This window comes from Brassica oleracea, chromosome C1 (assembly GCF_000695525.1).
Source record: "Brassica oleracea var. oleracea cultivar TO1000 chromosome C1, BOL, whole genome shotgun sequence".
In the NCBI taxonomy this organism is placed as follows: Eukaryota; Viridiplantae; Streptophyta; class Magnoliopsida; order Brassicales; family Brassicaceae; genus Brassica; species Brassica oleracea.
The window spans coordinates 6470399-6488228 of NC_027748.1; the positions used below are offsets into that span (position 1 = coordinate 6470399).

At 34.3% G+C, this 17830-nt stretch overlaps 3 protein-coding genes and 1 pseudogene across 5 annotated transcripts; 2 read left to right on the plus strand and 2 right to left on the minus strand.

The window, feature by feature from the left end:
* Nucleotides 1-3248: 3248 nt before the first annotated feature.
* LOC106330075 lies at nt 3249-4638 on the minus strand. The gene is made up of 3 exons (XM_013768634.1): nt 4500-4638; nt 4219-4395; nt 3249-4102 (listed from the first exon to the last, which is right to left on the minus strand). Exons 1-3 carry the CDS (start codon nt 4636-4638, stop codon nt 3249-3251), a joined length of 1170 nt encoding a protein of 389 aa, XP_013624088.1.
* A 7336-nt stretch (nt 4639-11974) lies between these two features.
* Nucleotides 11975-14086, plus strand: LOC106307850 (phosphatase IMPL1, chloroplastic-like). Of its 2 annotated transcripts, none has more exons than XM_013744926.1 (8): nt 11975-12364; nt 12512-12579; nt 12679-12812; nt 12903-12991; nt 13068-13125; nt 13353-13456; nt 13537-13644; nt 13726-14086. In XM_013744926.1, the coding sequence occupies exons 1-8, from the start codon at nt 12077-12079 to the stop codon at nt 13873-13875; spliced, it is 999 nt and encodes a 332-aa protein (XP_013600380.1). In that variant the 5' UTR covers nt 11975-12076; the 3' UTR covers nt 13876-14086. The 2 variants fall into 2 exon arrangements, with proteins under 2 accessions (XP_013600380.1, XP_013600389.1); XM_013744935.1 differs by having other exon boundaries at nt 13401-13456; nt 13726-13961.
* On the plus strand, nt 13882-15251 carry LOC106307862 (annotated as a pseudogene).
* A 327-nt stretch (nt 15252-15578) lies between these two features.
* On the minus strand, nt 15579-17392 carry LOC106307835 (E3 ubiquitin-protein ligase parkin-like). 2 transcript variants are annotated; one of them, XM_013744914.1, is made up of 4 exons: nt 17254-17392; nt 16813-17159; nt 15960-16723; nt 15579-15880 (listed from the first exon to the last, which is right to left on the minus strand). In XM_013744914.1, exons 2-4 carry the CDS (start codon nt 17146-17148, stop codon nt 15736-15738), a joined length of 1245 nt encoding a protein of 414 aa, XP_013600368.1. In that variant the 5' UTR covers nt 17149-17159; nt 17254-17392; the 3' UTR covers nt 15579-15735. The 2 variants fall into 2 exon arrangements, with proteins under 2 accessions (XP_013600368.1, XP_013600359.1); XM_013744905.1 differs by having other exon boundaries at nt 16813-17368.
* Between the last annotated feature and the right edge of the window lie 438 nt (nt 17393-17830).

The window sequence follows — 17830 nt, forward strand, 5'->3', positions numbered from 1 at the left end:
TTTCCATCTCGCTGATGTTTAATGTAATTCACACACACTCAGATGCATATACCTTTTTATCTAGACGATATGCCGTCTTTCTCACTCGGGCTCTCGCAGGAAGATGCCCCAGGTGTGGAGAAGTCGCCCAACCCGACTAACTACGTTTCACCACCCAAGGCACATGAGGAAGAGGCACCGGAGCCGCGCAAGAGCAAAAGGTCTAGGATAATCCCTGCTGGACTTCAAGACTACAAGTGTGATCCAAAGGTCAATGCAGAGCATTGCATTATCCCTGATGTTGACCACCGTTTTACGCTAATGGAGCAGAAGGTTATGAAGGAATCGTAAGTAACCCCCAACCGTTTGATTAGGCACTAACAAAATTTTTAGTTCTAACTTCAAACTTTTTTAACCCGTTAACTATTACGTTACAGGGATAACAATCTTCCTAACGGATACTCCCTGTCATCGGCTGAGTTCTTAGATATTGCCTATCGTAACACCATATTACCTACGGGGGTAAGCAACACTACTAAGATGTTTAGCATTTTTGGACATGCATGCTAAACTGCTTACGTTCAATTCAGGTCGTTGACGCCCTTATCGGATTCGTGTCTCGTGGCCCCACGGTTGGTCCAAATGTTGCCATTTACGACACGACCCTTCCAGTTGCTCTGATGAACCACAACAATCGGTTTGTGAAGTCCGCAGTCAAAGACCGTTCCAAGCTTAAGTTCGCTGACGTCCCACTGGAGAAACACTTGGAGAAGTCTCATGAGAGGATATATTTCCCATTTAACATGGACAAACAACACTGGGTTGGAGTTTGTATCGATACCAAAGCGTCCACTCTCCATGTCCTGGATTGCAACACCTCGTTTCGAAGTGACAGCTCGCTGAAGAAAGAGTTAAACCCTATTGCTACCCTCCTCCCATACGTTCTTAAACAGTTTGGCTTTTTAGGAACCAACGCCGGTGTCAAGGCCTTTACCGTGTCCAGATGCAAGGGAATACCGCAGGTAACTACTTAAACCGATTCCGGAGTCATGACAGTACTTTTGATCGAAGCTCACGCTGGGGATGGTCTTGGTGCTTGCAAGGCAATCACTCCGCGTCTGCTTCCAGACGCAGCCAAGCAATTGGCGGTCAAATTCTTCGATGACATCTCTATCTAACCGTCTCGTTTCCCTCTTTATACGAACTCAGGCCTATGTGCCCGGCTTATGTTGTTGTTTTAAAATCTTTCTTTTCAAACACGACCTACTATCTTCCAAGTTTGGAATTTCATCGTCCGACGTTAATTCGAAATATTAGACGTATTCACCTTTATATTGCCTGTTATTTGTTAACAACCATTGTAGCATTTTAACAAATCATTCATTTCATGTTAATGGATAACATAACGTCTACAAGATAAATTAATGCATTCCATGTTAACAGATAACACTGAAGGTAACGGATAATATCACGTATACATGGAATTTAACGGATAACACTAAAGTTAACGGACAAGTTCTCAAAGTTAGCGACCAACATATATTTTACCTTGCTAACACGCATTACCCTTAAGTATGTTGATGCATTTTTCTAACCGTTTTATACACATAACACTCATATAGAACTAATTTCACCCCGTTCTACAATGGACTCTTACCACATAAAACCCTTATTCTCTGCTCGCATTCAAATTAAAGCTCTTTAATATCATCTATCACCACACTCCGAAGTTAACGGATAACCTCAAGTTTACACGGTAACCTATAATTACCTATGTTATAACGATGTTAAATCACTTCATAATTTATTGCCCCCGCTATATATTGATTCCTTACACGCCTCCCACTTTTTCTTTATGCAACATAAGTAGTTTACAACCATGACCAGCACTACTTAGCATTTTAACAAATCATTCATTTCATGTTAATGGATAAAATAACGTCTGCGTGTTCAAAAAAAAAAGGATAACATAACGTCTACAAGATAAATTAATGCATTCCATGTTAACAGATAACACTGAAGGTAACAGATAATATCACGTATACATGGAATTTAACGGATAACACTAAAGTTAACGGACAAGTTCTCGAAGTTAGCGACCAACATATATTTTACCTTGCTAACACACATTACCCTTAAGTATGTTGATGCATTTTTCTAACCGTTTTATACACATAACACTCATATAGAACTAATTTCACCCCGTTCTACAATGGACTCTTACCACATAAAACCTTTATTCTCTGCTCGCATTCAAATTAAAGCTCTTTAATATCATCTATCACCACACTCCGAAGTTAACGGATAACCTCAAGTTTACACGGTAACCTATAATTACCTATGTTATAACGATGTTAAATCACTTCATAATTTATTGCCCCCGCTATATATTGATTCCTTACACGCCTCCCACTTTTTCTTTATGCAACATAAGTAGTTTACAACCATGACCAGCACTACTTAGCATTTTAACAAATCATTCATTTCATGTTAATGGATAAAATAACGTCTGCGTGTTCAAAAAAAAAAGGATAACATAACGTCTACAAGATAAATTAATGCATTCCATGTTAACAGATAACACTGAAGGTAACAGATAATATCACGTATACATGGAATTTAACGGATAACACTAAAGTTAACGGACAAGTTCTCGAAGTTAGCGACCAACATATATTTTACCTTGCTAACACACATTACCCTTAAGTATGTTGATGCATTTTTCTAACCGTTTTATACACATAACACTCATATAGAACTAATTTCACCCCGTTCTACAATGGACTCTTACCACATAAAACCTTTATTCTCTGCTCGCATTCAAATTAAAGCTCTTTAATATCATCTATCACCACACTCCGAAGTTAACGGATAACCTCAAGTTTACACGGTAACCTATAATTACCTATGTTATAACGATGTTAAATCACTTCATAATTTATTGCCCCCGCTATATATTGATTCCTTACACGCCTCCCACTTTTTCTTTATGCAACATAAGTAGTTTACAACCATGACCAGCACTACTTAGCATTTTAACAAATCATTCATTTCATGTTAATGGATAAAATAACGTCTGCGTGTTCAAAAAAAAAAGGATAACATAACGTCTACAAGATAAATTAATGCATTCCATGTTAACAGATAACACTGAAGGTAACAGATAATATCACGTATACATGGAATTTAACGGATAACACTAAAGTTAACGGACAAGTTCTCGAAGTTAGCGACCAACATATATTTTACCTTGCTAACACACATTACCCTTAAGTATTAGAGTATATTGCGATGTGTCTGTCAGAGACAAAGACTAAGTCAGCAAAATCAGGCACGACAGCAAGGAGCTTGTTGAAGAACCATGTCCATGATTGGTCATTCTCGCTATCTACTATCCCAAACGCAATCGGGAATATCTGATAGTTCCCATCTTGTGCACTAGCTGTGAGCAAACACCCTGCAAACTTTCCCTTCAAGTGCGTTCCATCAATGATGACTACCTTTCTCATGAAATCAAATCCTTTTTGGCTTGCTCCAAACGACAGGAAGAGGTACTTGAAACGCTGGACACTGCCTGGTCCCTTGCTTGTCTCTAATGTGACCAGAGTTCCAGGATACACAACGGCAAACTGCTGGAGGTAGGAAGGTAAAGTACTATATGCTGCCTCAACATTTCCACGCCCATTATCTATAGCAATCTCCCGGGACTTCCAAGCAGTCAAGTAGGATATCGGTACACGGTGATCCGTCCTCATCATCTCTCTCAACGCTCCTGGCCTTGGGCCACTCCCGGTACCAACATACTTGCTCCTCATCATTCCCCCAACAATTGATGAGGTTGCATGTCTCCTAAACTGCCCCCGCTCGCTAACAGTGCAATGGTGGTTACTATCCAATGTCTTGATTTCAAACCGCGGGCACCCCATGATTTTAGTTGCGTACACACGCCATTGATAGTTAACTCCACTGCACTCCAGAACCACTTTTCCGGGCTCAGACTTCCTCACGAAGTATCTGTACCTTTTAGCCAATGCATGTAGGGACATGTGAACCTTGAAAGCATCTCGGTCGACAAATACTTGCCCCACATAGAGCTGGTTATTGCTCTCCATTTCCTCTTCGCCTGAAATCAGCAATTCATATAATGTTAGAACATACAATATCATTTACCAACTAACTATTCCATTACTCGGTACAAATAAACTTAACCATTACGGGGAAAGCTAACTTTTTGCTCACCAGCATAACCTACATCCTCCTCAATTGCCACATTAGCCTCCTCTGTGTTTGCATAACCGGAACCAGAACCCATCTGCAGCCCGAAGAGCTGAACACCTGTAATGTCTGGACCCATCATTACCCCCTTGCCTTTCCCATATGAGCCCACACGGCCTCCATCAACGTCGTCCATAGTAGCTAAGAAAACAGTTACCAGTCAAACACATCATGTATCTGCTAACTATATTTACATCAGTAACCAAATAATTTCCCACAAAACACTCAAATAAACTTCTACATACCTATCGTCAATGTCAGGTTCGCTCCACCTGGAGGTTCTGCAGGTATTTCCTCAAGCCGGATCATCCCTTCAGCATTAGGTGTGAACGTTTCCATTTCATCTGATGAATAGGTCTGAGATGAGTTTTCATCAATCACCATTAGGGGCTGGAAAATCTCATCCCTTGGTTGATTAAATGAATATTGTCAATAACATATAACCTAAAATTTGAAACCACTACCCTTATTTATAATATATATATGTCGTGACGGTGTCTTGACAATGACGAATATAAAATGATATGCATAAATTAATAGAATATCATTTTATATTCGTCATTGTATATGTAAAATATTAAACAATATATTTGTTATCCGTTAACAATAACTTTATGATAACAATGACGAACAACATTATTTGAGAAATGATAATATATTGTTCGGAAATAACAATATATTATCATTTCTCTACAAGAGGCAGAGAATCTTAAATCATGCAAATCTGGAGCTGGATGATGATACTCTTGAGCAATACACGTTAATTGAGGTGGAAAAGTTGATGCGCCTGCATGAGCGCTCACTAGGTGATATTAAAGAGATGCCAAAGATCAAACCTGTTTTGCTAAGAGAACTGGGAAACAGTTTTTGGAACCAAGAACTGGATTACGATGTTGCTGAGGAAACTCTAAGACATGACATGCAATTCAACAAACTTAATCCTGATCAACGTGCGATTTCCGAAGCGGTCTTAGACTCTGTTGATAAAAAGGATGGAAAGCTATTCTTTGTATATGGCGCAGAAGGCACATGGAAAACATTCCTATACAAAACCATTATATCAAGGATTCATTCAAGGAAACAGATAGTTTTGCCAGTTGCCTCTTCAGGAATAGCCGCACTATTGCTACCTAACGGTAGAACTGCGCATTCACGCTTCAATATCCCTTTAAAGCTCAGTGAAGATAAGCTCTGCAACATCAAACCTGGAACAATGCTGGCTGAGCAAATCGAGAAAACAGATCTTATAATATGGGACGAAGCACCTATGACGCATAAGCATGCTTTTGAGGCACTGGACAAGACGTTGAGAGACATAATGTCAAAAAAACCCTTCTACAAAGGAGCAGACTTTTGGCGGTAAGACAGTTTTGGTAGGGGGGATTTCAGACAGATTCTACCTGTGATTCCACAAGGCAACAGAGCTGATACTGTCTTGGCATCGATAAGTCACTCATACCTATGGGGTAGCTGTCACAAATTCTCTTTAAAAATAAATATGCGAGTCAATCAGGACGAAAATGAGTTCTCCGATTGGCTTCTGCAGGTCGGGGAAGGTCATCCACACCTAGAATCGGGGTATGAGTGTGACAACCACCATGAACAGATGATAGCAGTTGATAAATCGTTGATTCGTGTGAGTGGTGATGATTCACTAAAAGAAGTTGTGGATGCCGCATATGGAGACATCAGCAAGCTGACTAATCCGCAGACATCCTGCACTGATAAGGCTATACTCACACCCCGTAATGAAACCGTCGATGAAATCAACGCCTATACCATCTCGCAAACCGACGGGGTTTCAAGAGATTATTTTAGCTCCGACAGCTTTGAGATATCGGACACTCGATCCAAACATAATGAAACATTATATTCTATAGAGTATCTCAATTCATTATCGAGTATCTCAATTCATTGGAATTCTCAGGATTACCCTCGCACAAGCTCACTCTGAAAGTTGGTGCCCCGGTTATGCTTCTACGAAACATAAATAAAAAAAGGATTATGCAATGGTACCCGTATGATCTTAACCCGCATAGGCGACCGCGTTCTGAAGGCGTAAATTGTCACTGGCTCACATATTGGGAAAGAGATCTTAATACCAAGAATTGTTCTTTTGCATGAAGAAACAAAGCTACCGTTCACATTACGACGGCGACAATTCCCTATCAGACTGTGCTATGCAATGCCAATCAATAAAAGTCAATGCCAGAGTTTAAAAGAGGTCATCTTATATCTGCCTAAACTAGTCTTCGCTCATGGTCAACTTTATGTGGCTCTATCACGTGTCACAAGCAAAGCATGACTAACGATCATCAAATACGAAGATTCGCACTAGCTGAGGGTAAAAAACATAGTATACAAAGAAATCTTCAAAGGCCTTCATCCCCACAACGGTAATTTTATTAATATATAATTCTTCATATCCATCAATTTCCAAAGCTCATTTGAACAATTATTATTTTCAAAGATTTACAGTCCCCAGCATATCAGCCAAACGATGGTACAATCAAATGAAGAAGAGCTTACAAGGAGTTTATACCCCCATGTAAATATCTTCTTATATAAATAACCATGGCTTAGTTTATACTTATAATTAAATTAACTAATTCAATCTTTTACAATTTCAGGCTATTTCTTTTTTATGGTCCACACATCATCTCCTATTATCCAAATGACTTGAACTTCTTCTGATATTGTTTTTGATTACCTAGACCATTTTTTTTTAAACAATAGCAGAATATTGATATTCACCGTATTTTTTTTTTTTTGGAGAATACAATGCTTTCATTCAAATCAAAAACTCAAATTTTATAATCGTAAAAAGAATGTCAAACCAAACTCTAGAACTCAATTGTAAATACAAAGTGAAAGCACACTGATTTCAAACAAAAATATAAATCTGTGAATACCTACTATGTTAGAATAGTGATGTGATGTGTTCTCAGATTTGGCACACGTAATACATGGTTCATTTCTGTCACAACCAAATGAACTTTACTTATGATTAATAATTTGTTTCATGATAACCCAATATATAAGATAAAACAAAACTAAGCCATATATAAACAAACAAAACATCCGAAACCCATAATACATACTAAACCCATTCCGCCGCGTAGCGCGGAAAAAGATTCTAGATTTTCAACTCGCACTACGCGCGAGTTTATTTTAATAATTCGTATCATTTTATATTAATTTTAAGATTATGAAATATAATTGGTTTATATACATTTTTATATGAAGTTTTATTCAAAGTATGCTTTATTATTTTTTCTATTTATATTTTTATACAATTATACTCTTTAAAAAACTAATATTTAGATATCTTTTTTTGTATATGTAAATGTGTAAGTGTATTTATAATCGTGTTTATATTATTTATTAATCTTATTTTTTTAAAAAAATATTGATCATTCTATTCATAGTAAAAAATAGTACACTTTATAATTATTTTTATTATAATTTTTTTATCTATCTTTCTATTTGAAGAACCATAAGAAAATTAATGCATATGCACAATATCTAGCTTTACTTCTATTTGAAAAACATAAGAAAATTAATGCATATGCACAATATCTAGGTTTACTTTGTATTTACCAATTTTTTACAATGAAAATAAAATTATTATATATTTTTGTGAATATCTGTATTTAAAATACTCATACTGAAGTCCCTTAAATGCATATGTGTTAGTATTTTATTTAGAGTTCAATCATAATAAATATTTTTATGAAATTTAAATAGTAATTTTATTTTAGATATAATAAAAAGAGAAATAAATATATACAACTTTAAACTAATGTTAAATATTTTTTTATTAAAATAAACACATATAAATAAAAAATATTAGATACATCTTCTACTTGATGTAGTTACAATATTAATTAAAGGTGTGATTATGATGTTTTATTAGTTCACATTATATTTCATAAACTTAGAAAACATATTTTCAAACTGATGAATGTATAATGAATATTTTTTATATCTTTATTTTTTGTTGTCCAGAGCCACAGACTATACTCTAATATCAATATTATTTGATTTTTCAACTAATTTATTTTAATTTTTTAGCCTTTTTGATTTTTTTTTTATGTTGTGATATATATTAATAACATTCTGTTTCAAATATCTTTCATTGATAGAACTCGTGTGAGATCATTTTTAGTTTTATATGTTATGTTAATTGCTTTAATAAAGTTACACAAGCATATGTCCTATAACTTTTATCGGTGAATTACACTAAAGACTTATGAAAAGTCACCATATAGTTTGCATAATTTTTAATGACCATATTTTAAAAAAAAATTATTGATTATAGAATATTTAGAGTTTTTTCTTAAAAACATATTTTATTAGTTTAATGAATATTTTTATAATGATTTTCTTAAAAACATATATGTCAAAATTTATTAAATTTTAATTATTGATTACTAAATAACTATGTTTATTCATTTATTGATAAAAATAGCTTGAGAACACATAGATAAATGATTTAAAAAATATAGATAAATGACTTATTTAACAATATATTTCTTACATAAATAAATTATTGTTACCATCACTTATTTTTAACAGAGCTTTGTAATTTATTGTAAACTAAATAATAAATTGGCTCGGTAAAAAAAAAATCACAATCAACCATTATTTTTCTAAGAAACTTATATAACATATTATAAATTTATAATATTTTATAGCTGAGACCAATATAAATATAAAAAGTAGTAAATTTCAGTTTACCTTTATATTTATTTGGTCATATTAAGTATTATGATATTAATTATTTATTTTATTTTGATTTATAAGCTATTTGTATGTTTTTACATATTTTAAGACATAATTTTATAATTCTGACTTTAATTAACGAAGAGTTAGCATATATATCAAGTAATCATATTTTTATTTTCGTTTTGTTTTGTTTTGTATTTTTAGAAAATTTAAGACTTATAAGAATATTAACTTAAGATGCTGACTTTAAATACTTTTATTGGTATTTTAAGTTATTTCTGATTTTTAAAGCATATAGTCCATATCGTATTAAAGGTTACGGACATAATTAGATTTTTTCTTGTCAACCTCTTATTATATTAAGCTTTCAATAATTAGCTATAAATATAAATCTACCTTTTAAAGATAATTTTTACAAATTTTAATTTATCTTTTTATAGTTTTGTGCTGATTTTTATTTATTTTTTTAAACGGGATTATTTATAAATATTTTAAAAAAAAATCTTTATTTCTTTTTGAATATTTAATTTTTGTTAATTTTTTGTTTAATTTAAAATACATGCTTATTTTACATATCAAGTTAATTATTTTTAATAAAATAATCTCTTTATTTACTTTATCAAATTAAGTTGCTGATTTTTATATTATTATAATGATATTTTAAAATTCTATGTGAACACTTAAATAATTTATATCCTCAATTTTGAAATCATATGTTATTTAGATTTATATGTAATGAAAAAGTGATTTAGATTTACATTGTCTTTATTATTTGATATCCTTATATTTTTAATATTATTTTTGTTACTTAATTTTATGTTGATCTTCCAAACACTTATTTTTTATAATAAACTGTTTTAGTTATTTGGCAATTTTGTTTACTGAATTTATTATTGATATATTTTTGTAAAAAAAATATCATATTTTGTTAGATTCATATGTAATGAAAAGTGCTTTAGATTCATATTGTTTTTATTATTTGAAATTGTTGTATTCTTTAAGATTTTTTATGTTAGTTAATTTTATGATGGTCTTTCAAAGGTTTACTTTATATATCAAATTGATTCCTTTAATAATTTTATCTTTCCACTAAATTGAATAGTAGTTTCCTTTTTATTTTGAAATAAATATTTTTTGAAAATCTTGAAATTTTTAAAATAATAATTAAAATGGTAATTTGACATATTTTGGTGCTTTAAAATAATATGTGGATATTCTCAATGATTTATTGCATAAAATTACATATAGTACATATTTTTGTTGAATATTTTCAGCAGTATATAACTTAAATTTTGTAAATCATGTGTTTTAGATTTATATAGTTATAATTGTTTGAAAGTATTGCATTTTTAAATTAACTATTTTATTTGTTTGTTATTTTTATGTTAATTTTCGAAACTTTATTTTATTTAGTATAGATTTGTACATGATGTTTTTAATTTTGTAAGTTTAACTTATTTGATAATTATTTATATTTTATTTTGAAATAAAATTTTTCGTAATATTAACATTTTTATAAATACCAAATTAAAAAAAATGGTAAATTTTTGGTGCTTTAAAATAATATTTGAACATTCTCAATGATTTATAATATCAACTTATATATAGTATATGTTAGTTTGAATATTTTCAATAGTATATAACCTAAACTTTGAAAATCATGAGTTTAAATTTAGATTTATATAATGAGTTTAAATTCCTCTAGATTTATTTCGTAAAAAATATTTTTATTAATATTATTAAAATATTATTTGATTTCCTATTTACATTGTTTTTATAAATTTGTTATTTTTGAACTTAGCTATTTATTTGTTTGTATTATAAAAGTAAAATTACTGTTACTAAAGTATTTATAGTTTATTATAAGTACATATTTTAATATCACATGGATTTCTCAGTACATATACACTACTATACTATGCTATACACTAATATAAATACTTTATTAATAATTAGTTTTATTTTTTAATAATATTAAGATAATATAATAGAAAATTGTTTTATATACATTTTTCTATGAAATTTATTTAAAGTGTGATTTATTATTTTCATAGTTAAGTTTTTATACAGTTTTACCATTTAAATAACTAATATTTAGATATCAGTTTGTTTCTATACGTAAATGTATAAATGAATTTATAAACATGTGTATATTGTTTCTTAATAAAAAAATTAAAAGCGTCATATAGATTGTTCCATGCTTATTAACTAATACAACACTGTTATAAATATTCTATTATAATTTTATATGTATTTCTATTTGAATGACATAAAAGATTAATTCTTATGCAATATATCTAACTTTTTGTATTTACCAAATTTTTAGAATAAATGTATTATTATATACTTATTTTATGCATATTTGTATTTAAAATATTCTTATTTAAATCTTTTAAATGCATATCTAATAGTTTTATATGTATATTTAGGTCTAGATCATAATAAATATTTTGATGAAATTTAAATTATCTGTTTGTTAGATATAAGAAAAGTTAAAAATATAAATATATATATATATATATATATATATTTAAATGTGTTATAAATTGGAGGGAAATCAAGAATCTATTGGGGTGGGTTCATCTGCAATGATTGAATCTTGTAACGGTATTCAGCTCTGTAGTTGGGGATGATGTTGCTTTCTCATGAATTTGTATGATTAGAATTTTACAAACATTGCTGCTTCTGTTTTATGCACAGACGTTAGAGTCAAACAGCTTATTAGCCTCTCTGCTGCTGCGAGTGTGATCAATCAAACGATCTCAGGTCTATTGTTTACTTGGTAATACGTTTTGTTCTCCATTGTTGGGAGAGGATGAAGAAGAAACTTCATTGTATCCTCCTGCACACTACACCTTCGTTTTAGTATTTTGATTCCTCGTGTCGTTTTCTAGATTTTACACTACAAAAATTCAATCTTTGTCAAGTTGAACATGTTTTTATTTCCCCTTTCTATCAGTTTTTATTTACACCATCTCTCGTCCATCCACTCACTCGGCCACGTTGATATATCACAAATAAAGGTAAAAGCCACAAAATAGAATTCGATTTTGGAGTGATTCTCCGGCGACGATAAGCTAAAAAAAGAGATAGAATGGGAAGGTCACTAATTTTCTCGGGAAGCATGTCAATGAGAATCTCTCAATCATCTCTCCCTCTCACAACCCCATTTTCATGCCGAGCAGTAGTAACCAGAGATTTCCGACATGGATTGTTGTGTTCAACGATTTCGTCTAACAGCTCCACGACAAGACTCCGAACAAAAGCTGTTCTGTCTGATCAGAAGCAGCATTATCCCAGAATCGGCGCTAAAACCACCGGACCTATCTCCCCGGCACATCTCCTTCAAGTCGTCGAAGCCGCCGCTAAAACCGGAGCAGAGGTTCAAATTGCATTTCAGTTATCCGATTTGTTGTTTGTTTTATTGGGAAACTGATTTGAAAAAGAAAAAAAGAACCTTTGATGAGACTTTTTGGGTTCATAGAATTAAAAGAAAAACAATTTAGTTTGTTGTGATTTGTTTTGTAAGGTGGTAATGGAAGCTGTAAACAAGCCAAGGAATATCACTTATAAAGGCCTTAGTGACCTTGTAACTGAGTAAGGATCTGTGCTTGTGTACATTGAGGAGGTTCTATCTATGATTACCTGAAGCATTGAAAGTGTTTAGTATCTGCTGATTTTTTTTTTTTATTACAGTACTGATAAAGCAAGCGAGACTGCTATTTTGGAGGTAGTGAAAAAGAATTTCAGTGATCATCTTATCCTTGGTGAGGAAGGTGGTATCATCGGCGATTCCTCTTCTGATTACCTCTGGTGCATCGATCCTCTTGGTTTTCCCTCTCTCTCTCTCTCTCTCTCTTCCTCATGTTATGCGTTTTGCTTTAGAGTGAGAATTGAGTAAAAAAAGTCTCTTCCTTTAGATGGAACAACCAATTTTGCTCATGGATATCCCAGTTTTGCTGTTTCCGTTGGTGTTCTCTATCGTGGAAATCCCGCTGCTGCTTCTGTGGTATACATTCCACAAACTAACTCTTTGTTGATGCTTTGGTTAAGTAAGTCAAACAAACAACCCTTCATGATGGTAGGTAGAGTTTGTTGGTGGTCCAATGTGCTGGAACACTCGAACCTTTTCTGCTACTGCAGGTACAATGTGACAACTTAATTTATGCTCATAGGTTATTTATTTAAGATTTGTCTTAACTAGTGAATTTAAAACATATAAGAGTGGACAGCCACTCTTAATATTTTCAACATTAATGCACCAGATTTGTGTTTATGCACAAGCACAAATCTGGTGCGTTAAAATTTATATGAGCCTCATTGTATATGTAAAATATTAAACAATATATTTGTTATCCGTATCCTTGAAGAGATTCTCTATCATAATATTTTCTTTCAACAACGAGCTTCTTCATCAGACGAGACCTCAAAGTCCATTGACACCAACGAACTCTTTAATGACTTGAAGGAAAAGGTAAGAAGGAGCCATTTGCTTGAAACATAGTTAATTGGCTTTTGTGTTCTGTTTTTTTATGTTCGGTTATGGTGTGCAAGTGGGATGGTCTTGAGAACAAGACAACTGTGGTTATCTACGGAGGAGGAGCCATTGTTGCTGTTTGGTTATCTTCCATTCTTGTTGGTGCCATCAACTCTGTTCCTCTGGTAAGTAAACCCTTTTTGATATCAGAGAGAAATGCAATGGATATTTGACTTGAATGATGTTTGTTTGTTATGAGTGTGTAGCTTCCGAAAGTTATGGAGCTTGTTGGTCTCGGGTACACAGGATGGTTTGTCTACAGATACCTTCTCTACAGATACCCCTCCCGGTTATCCCCAACATTGAGAAACTTTAAACCGATATCTTCATATTGTGTGTCAAAGTGTTGTTGTTAGGTTGTTATATTGTTGTCAGCTATCTTCTTCCTCAGCTATGGGGTTGCTTTTTGCAAGTATCAGTACTCTGTTAAGCTTTGGAATCATCTGGTGCGTTGCTTTGTCTTTTGGTGTTGCTCTCACAGATTGAGATTTCTATGATATTTGATTGATTTCTTGTGTTAGAGCCTCTTGAGTTTCAAATTGTGTGTGTATTTATTTAGCTGAATAATTGCGATATTGCCTTCTTCTGCTTGCAAGTGGAAACAGCTTAGAACTCAGTCAATACAAAGACAAAGTTCTTTTAATTGTCAATGTTGCTTCCAAATGGTTAAAATTTATATACACCTTCTGAGCTACTACTTCCGTTTGAATTTTTGGTTGCTAAACGTTTGTTTCTTGTCTTGTTTATACGCTGATGATCTCAGTGGCTTTACAACAAGTACAAAGACAAAAGGTCAAGTGATTTTAACAAACATGTCTCAGTTTCTTCCACGCGAGATTAGCTTCTCAACCCTTGATGTTGTTGTTCTGTTGCAGGTCTGGAGATTCTAGCATTTCCTTGTAACCAAGGAACTACTGACCCGATTACTGACTTTGTCTGTACTCGGTTCAAATCTGAATTCCCCATTTTCCACAAGGTACAGACCGCTCGACGAATCCTTTACAAATTCTATGTCTTGTCAGAGGTATTAAAACAACAGAATCTTCCCCCATTGTGTTTTAGATTGAAGTGAACGGAGAGAATATTTCCTGAATGGTGGTGCTGTCTGACTGATTCGCCTTGGGTTGATAAGGCTACTTTGATCATGACTTTGATTTGAATCTGTTGTGCTTTTTAAACCCCCTTTCCACAAGGTACAGACCGCTCGACGAATCCTTTACAAATTCTATGTCTTGTGAGATGTATTAAAACAACAGAATCTTCCCCCATTGTGTTTTAGATTGAAGTGAACGGAGAGAATGCCTCTCCTCTTTATAAGTTCTTAAAGAAAGGCAAATGCGGGGACGAGATTCAGTGGAACTTTGCTAAGTTTCTTGTTGACAGACAAGAATGGTCAAGCTGTAGAACGTCGTTATTACCCAAACTACTTCTCTTCTTACACTTGAGGTAAAAGAAACAATCTCTCTCTCTCTCTCTCTCTAAAAGAAACAATATTTCTTCTCTCTCTTTCTGCTTATGTTGTCTCAATTTTCTGCAGCATGATATTAAGAAGCTTCTGAACAATGGTGGTGCTGTCTGACTGATTCGCCTTGGGTTGATAAGGCTACTTTGATCATGACTTTGATTTGAATCTGTTGTGCTTTTTAAAAAGTCTGAACTGATTGGTTACTCTCACAATTTAGCCGGTTATCCAGATGAACAAGCATTGATTGCCTCGTGTTGATAAAAGACACCTCATAATGCCACAAAACAGGTCAAATCATGCGATAAGAGAATCAGGCTTACTCAAACAAAAGCCTTTTGTTGGTTTCTTTAAGAGATGAGGAACTGGATAAGCAGTTCTCTCTGTCTGTTCTAACCAAAAAACCCCCAACTCTACCAAACAAAACCAAAAAGACAGTTGATCAAATTCTCACTAATTCTGCCTTGGTCCACTCATAAACATATATCAGGCTCTCTCGAGTTTCTCATTCTTCTACAAGTTCTGATTCATTCTACCTTTGTCTTTTTATAATGTTTACAACATTGATATCAGTTTTAACTATAACACTCAACAATATGCATCACAAAATTCGTATTAGATTTCATTTGAAGAGAGAAAGCAAGTGTCAAATATGCATATCACAAACTTGTTCGGGAATACAAAAGCTCAGAGCATATCGTTAATAGGAAACTATTTGGAATGGTGACTTTTTATTTGAAGAGAAGATGGCATATCAAGCCCTTAGAAGCCTAGTCTTGTGGGATTCACCAGAAGGCGACGACATCTTACTAGGCCCGTCTTCTGGGCTGCAGTTGCATGACATTTTCTTCCTTGTACACGCAGCCCCACATGCGTAACAGAACTTGTGGTTGCAATGTCTGTGAGAAAAATAAAAAAAAACACAGATAATTAGAGTCAAATAATATAAAACCAATAATAGCAAATGTCCAATAATACCTGCAGCTAATGCGTTGGCAGCCGCCATTTTTTTGAACGACGGTGGCACACTGGGGACACTTGATCCATCCCTGTGTCTTGACTAAAGACTCGAAAAGCGCGGCGTCAGATGTCAGGTAAGACGGGGACTTCTTGAACTCATCGCACGTCTTCTTGTAGTGCCATGGAACATGGCATTTTTTGCAGAAACACAAGCCGCACTCGACGCACGTGCGTTCTACAGACTTCTTTTGCCGAGGATCAATGAGGTCGCGGTCGGACATCAAAAAGTTACAAGACGGCTTGGGACAGTAGACTCTGTCTAAAACGGGGATGGCCTTCTCCTTCTTGCGGTGGATGATAAGATTAAGAGCATCATCATCAACAATACCTCGACAATCCTCTAGCACAAGTTCTTTCTCGCAACCGGGGTAAGGGCAGAGTAGGGTGTCCCCTCGTGCTAGTTGGGATGAGACACAGTCCCTTATGCACGTAAAGCAGATGCGGTGGAAGCAACCGCTCCTCACCTCAAATTTGTGACGAGGTGAAACGTGTGCGTAGCAGGCTGGACAATTCTCATACTCAGTGTTGGTGTCGTCACCTTCTTCAATCCATCTGGTTTGGGAAGCAATAGCATCTCTTGCGAGCTTAATGACAGAACTGATGTCTCTGCTGCGCAGAGGGAGTGCCTGGCAAGACGTGAAGCTTGTCTGAAGAAGAGCCAGTTGCTTCAAAAGTTTTGCTACTACAATGGACTCTTTCGGTGGTGCAGCTTTACCTGTTACCTGTCAGACACAACACATACGCAAATTGTGAATAACACAAGCAAAAAAAGATACTGGGGGATAAAAGAAAGAAGAGACGAGTGACTTACGTAATCCAAGATGATGGAATCGTCGTCACAGAAGAATTGGATACTTTTCACACCCAGTTTCAACGCCCAACTCAGCCCTTGAATTATGGCAGCCAATCCCACAGCTTCAGGGTGCGCTGTCAGGACTTGGTGGTTTCTCAGAGCTTTGTTGGTCTCCGATTTCTTCGAGTTATCGTTCGAGTCACAGAGAAACAGGCCTGAACCACCGACCAGCTTCGTATCATCCTTAATAACCTCTTCACTCACCAAACCCTTGGAGTATAACCGATAGGTTGAGGATTCTCCTAGCGAAACAAGACCAAGCTTCTGCCTCGCCAATTCCAATTCATTATCCATGGTAATAACTTCTGTGTGGCAGTTAGTGGTAGGTTTCATATTCAAACAAGGCTATGCAATTTACCAAGTCTTATTATTCAAACAAACAAATCTGAAAAGGGAAACCTAATTTGACGCGAAATCAAAACCCGAAGCGAAGCGTGAACCAAAGCTCAGACCGAAGATGCAGCAGCGAGATCGGAGGAAAACCCTAAAAGTGTTTTTTTTTATTTTCCGAACCATCAACCTTATATCTATATATATACACACAGGAGAATGGGATCTCTCGACATCTCGAAAACAAGCAACTCACAATTTTGTTTTATTTGGGCCATATCTAATAATAATATTTTTCCAAGCCCATTAGACCCAAAAAAAATAAAAATGATGCCTGTTGAGACGCCGCCTCAGCTTCCAGCTGCAAGTAAATACAAATAGGGGTGTCAATTGCTTGGGCCACCCATGAGCTTAACCCATTCCAAACAAACATGGGTGGGTGATGGTTATATCCAAATAATTAATGGTCCAATTGGGTTAAAGACCCACTTTGCCCATGGGTTAACTTGTCCAAACCAAATGGGTGTTGGACTGGCTCAAAAACTTAATTTCTAGGGTTTAGAGAATTTGGGAAAAAATCAATCAAAAATATTTTTTTCCGATTCTTTTCTTCTCTCTCGCGATTCTTTCTGCAACCAACGATTTT

Coding starts and splice junctions, on each gene's coding strand:
- LOC106330075 (XM_013768634.1), bottom strand. CDS start 4,638: ATGGTGATTGATGAAAACTCATCTCAGACCTATTCATCAGATGAAATG. Junction 4,396..4,499: donor GAACCTGACATTGACGATAG/GTATGTAGAAGT, acceptor CTGTTTTCTTAG/CTACTATGGACGACGTTGAT. Junction 4,103..4,218: donor GGAGGATGTAGGTTATGCTG/GTGAGCAAAAAG, acceptor TGCTGATTTCAG/GCGAAGAGGAAATGGAGAGC.
- LOC106307850 (XM_013744926.1), top strand. CDS start 12,077: ATGGGAAGGTCACTAATTTTCTCGGGAAGCATGTCAATGAGAATCTCT. Junction 12,580..12,678: donor CTTAGTGACCTTGTAACTGA/GTAAGGATCTGT, acceptor TTTTTATTACAG/TACTGATAAAGCAAGCGAGA. Junction 12,813..12,902: donor CTGGTGCATCGATCCTCTTG/GTTTTCCCTCTC, acceptor CTCTTCCTTTAG/ATGGAACAACCAATTTTGCT.
- LOC106307835 (XM_013744905.1), bottom strand. CDS start 17,187: ATGAAACCTACCACTAACTGCCACACAGAAGTTATTACCATGGATAAT. Junction 16,724..16,812: donor ATTCCATCATCTTGGATTAC/GTAAGTCACTCG, acceptor TGTGTCTGACAG/GTAACAGGTAAAGCTGCACC. Junction 15,881..15,959: donor TGCCAACGCATTAGCTGCAG/GTATTATTGGAC, acceptor TTTTTCTCACAG/ACATTGCAACCACAAGTTCT.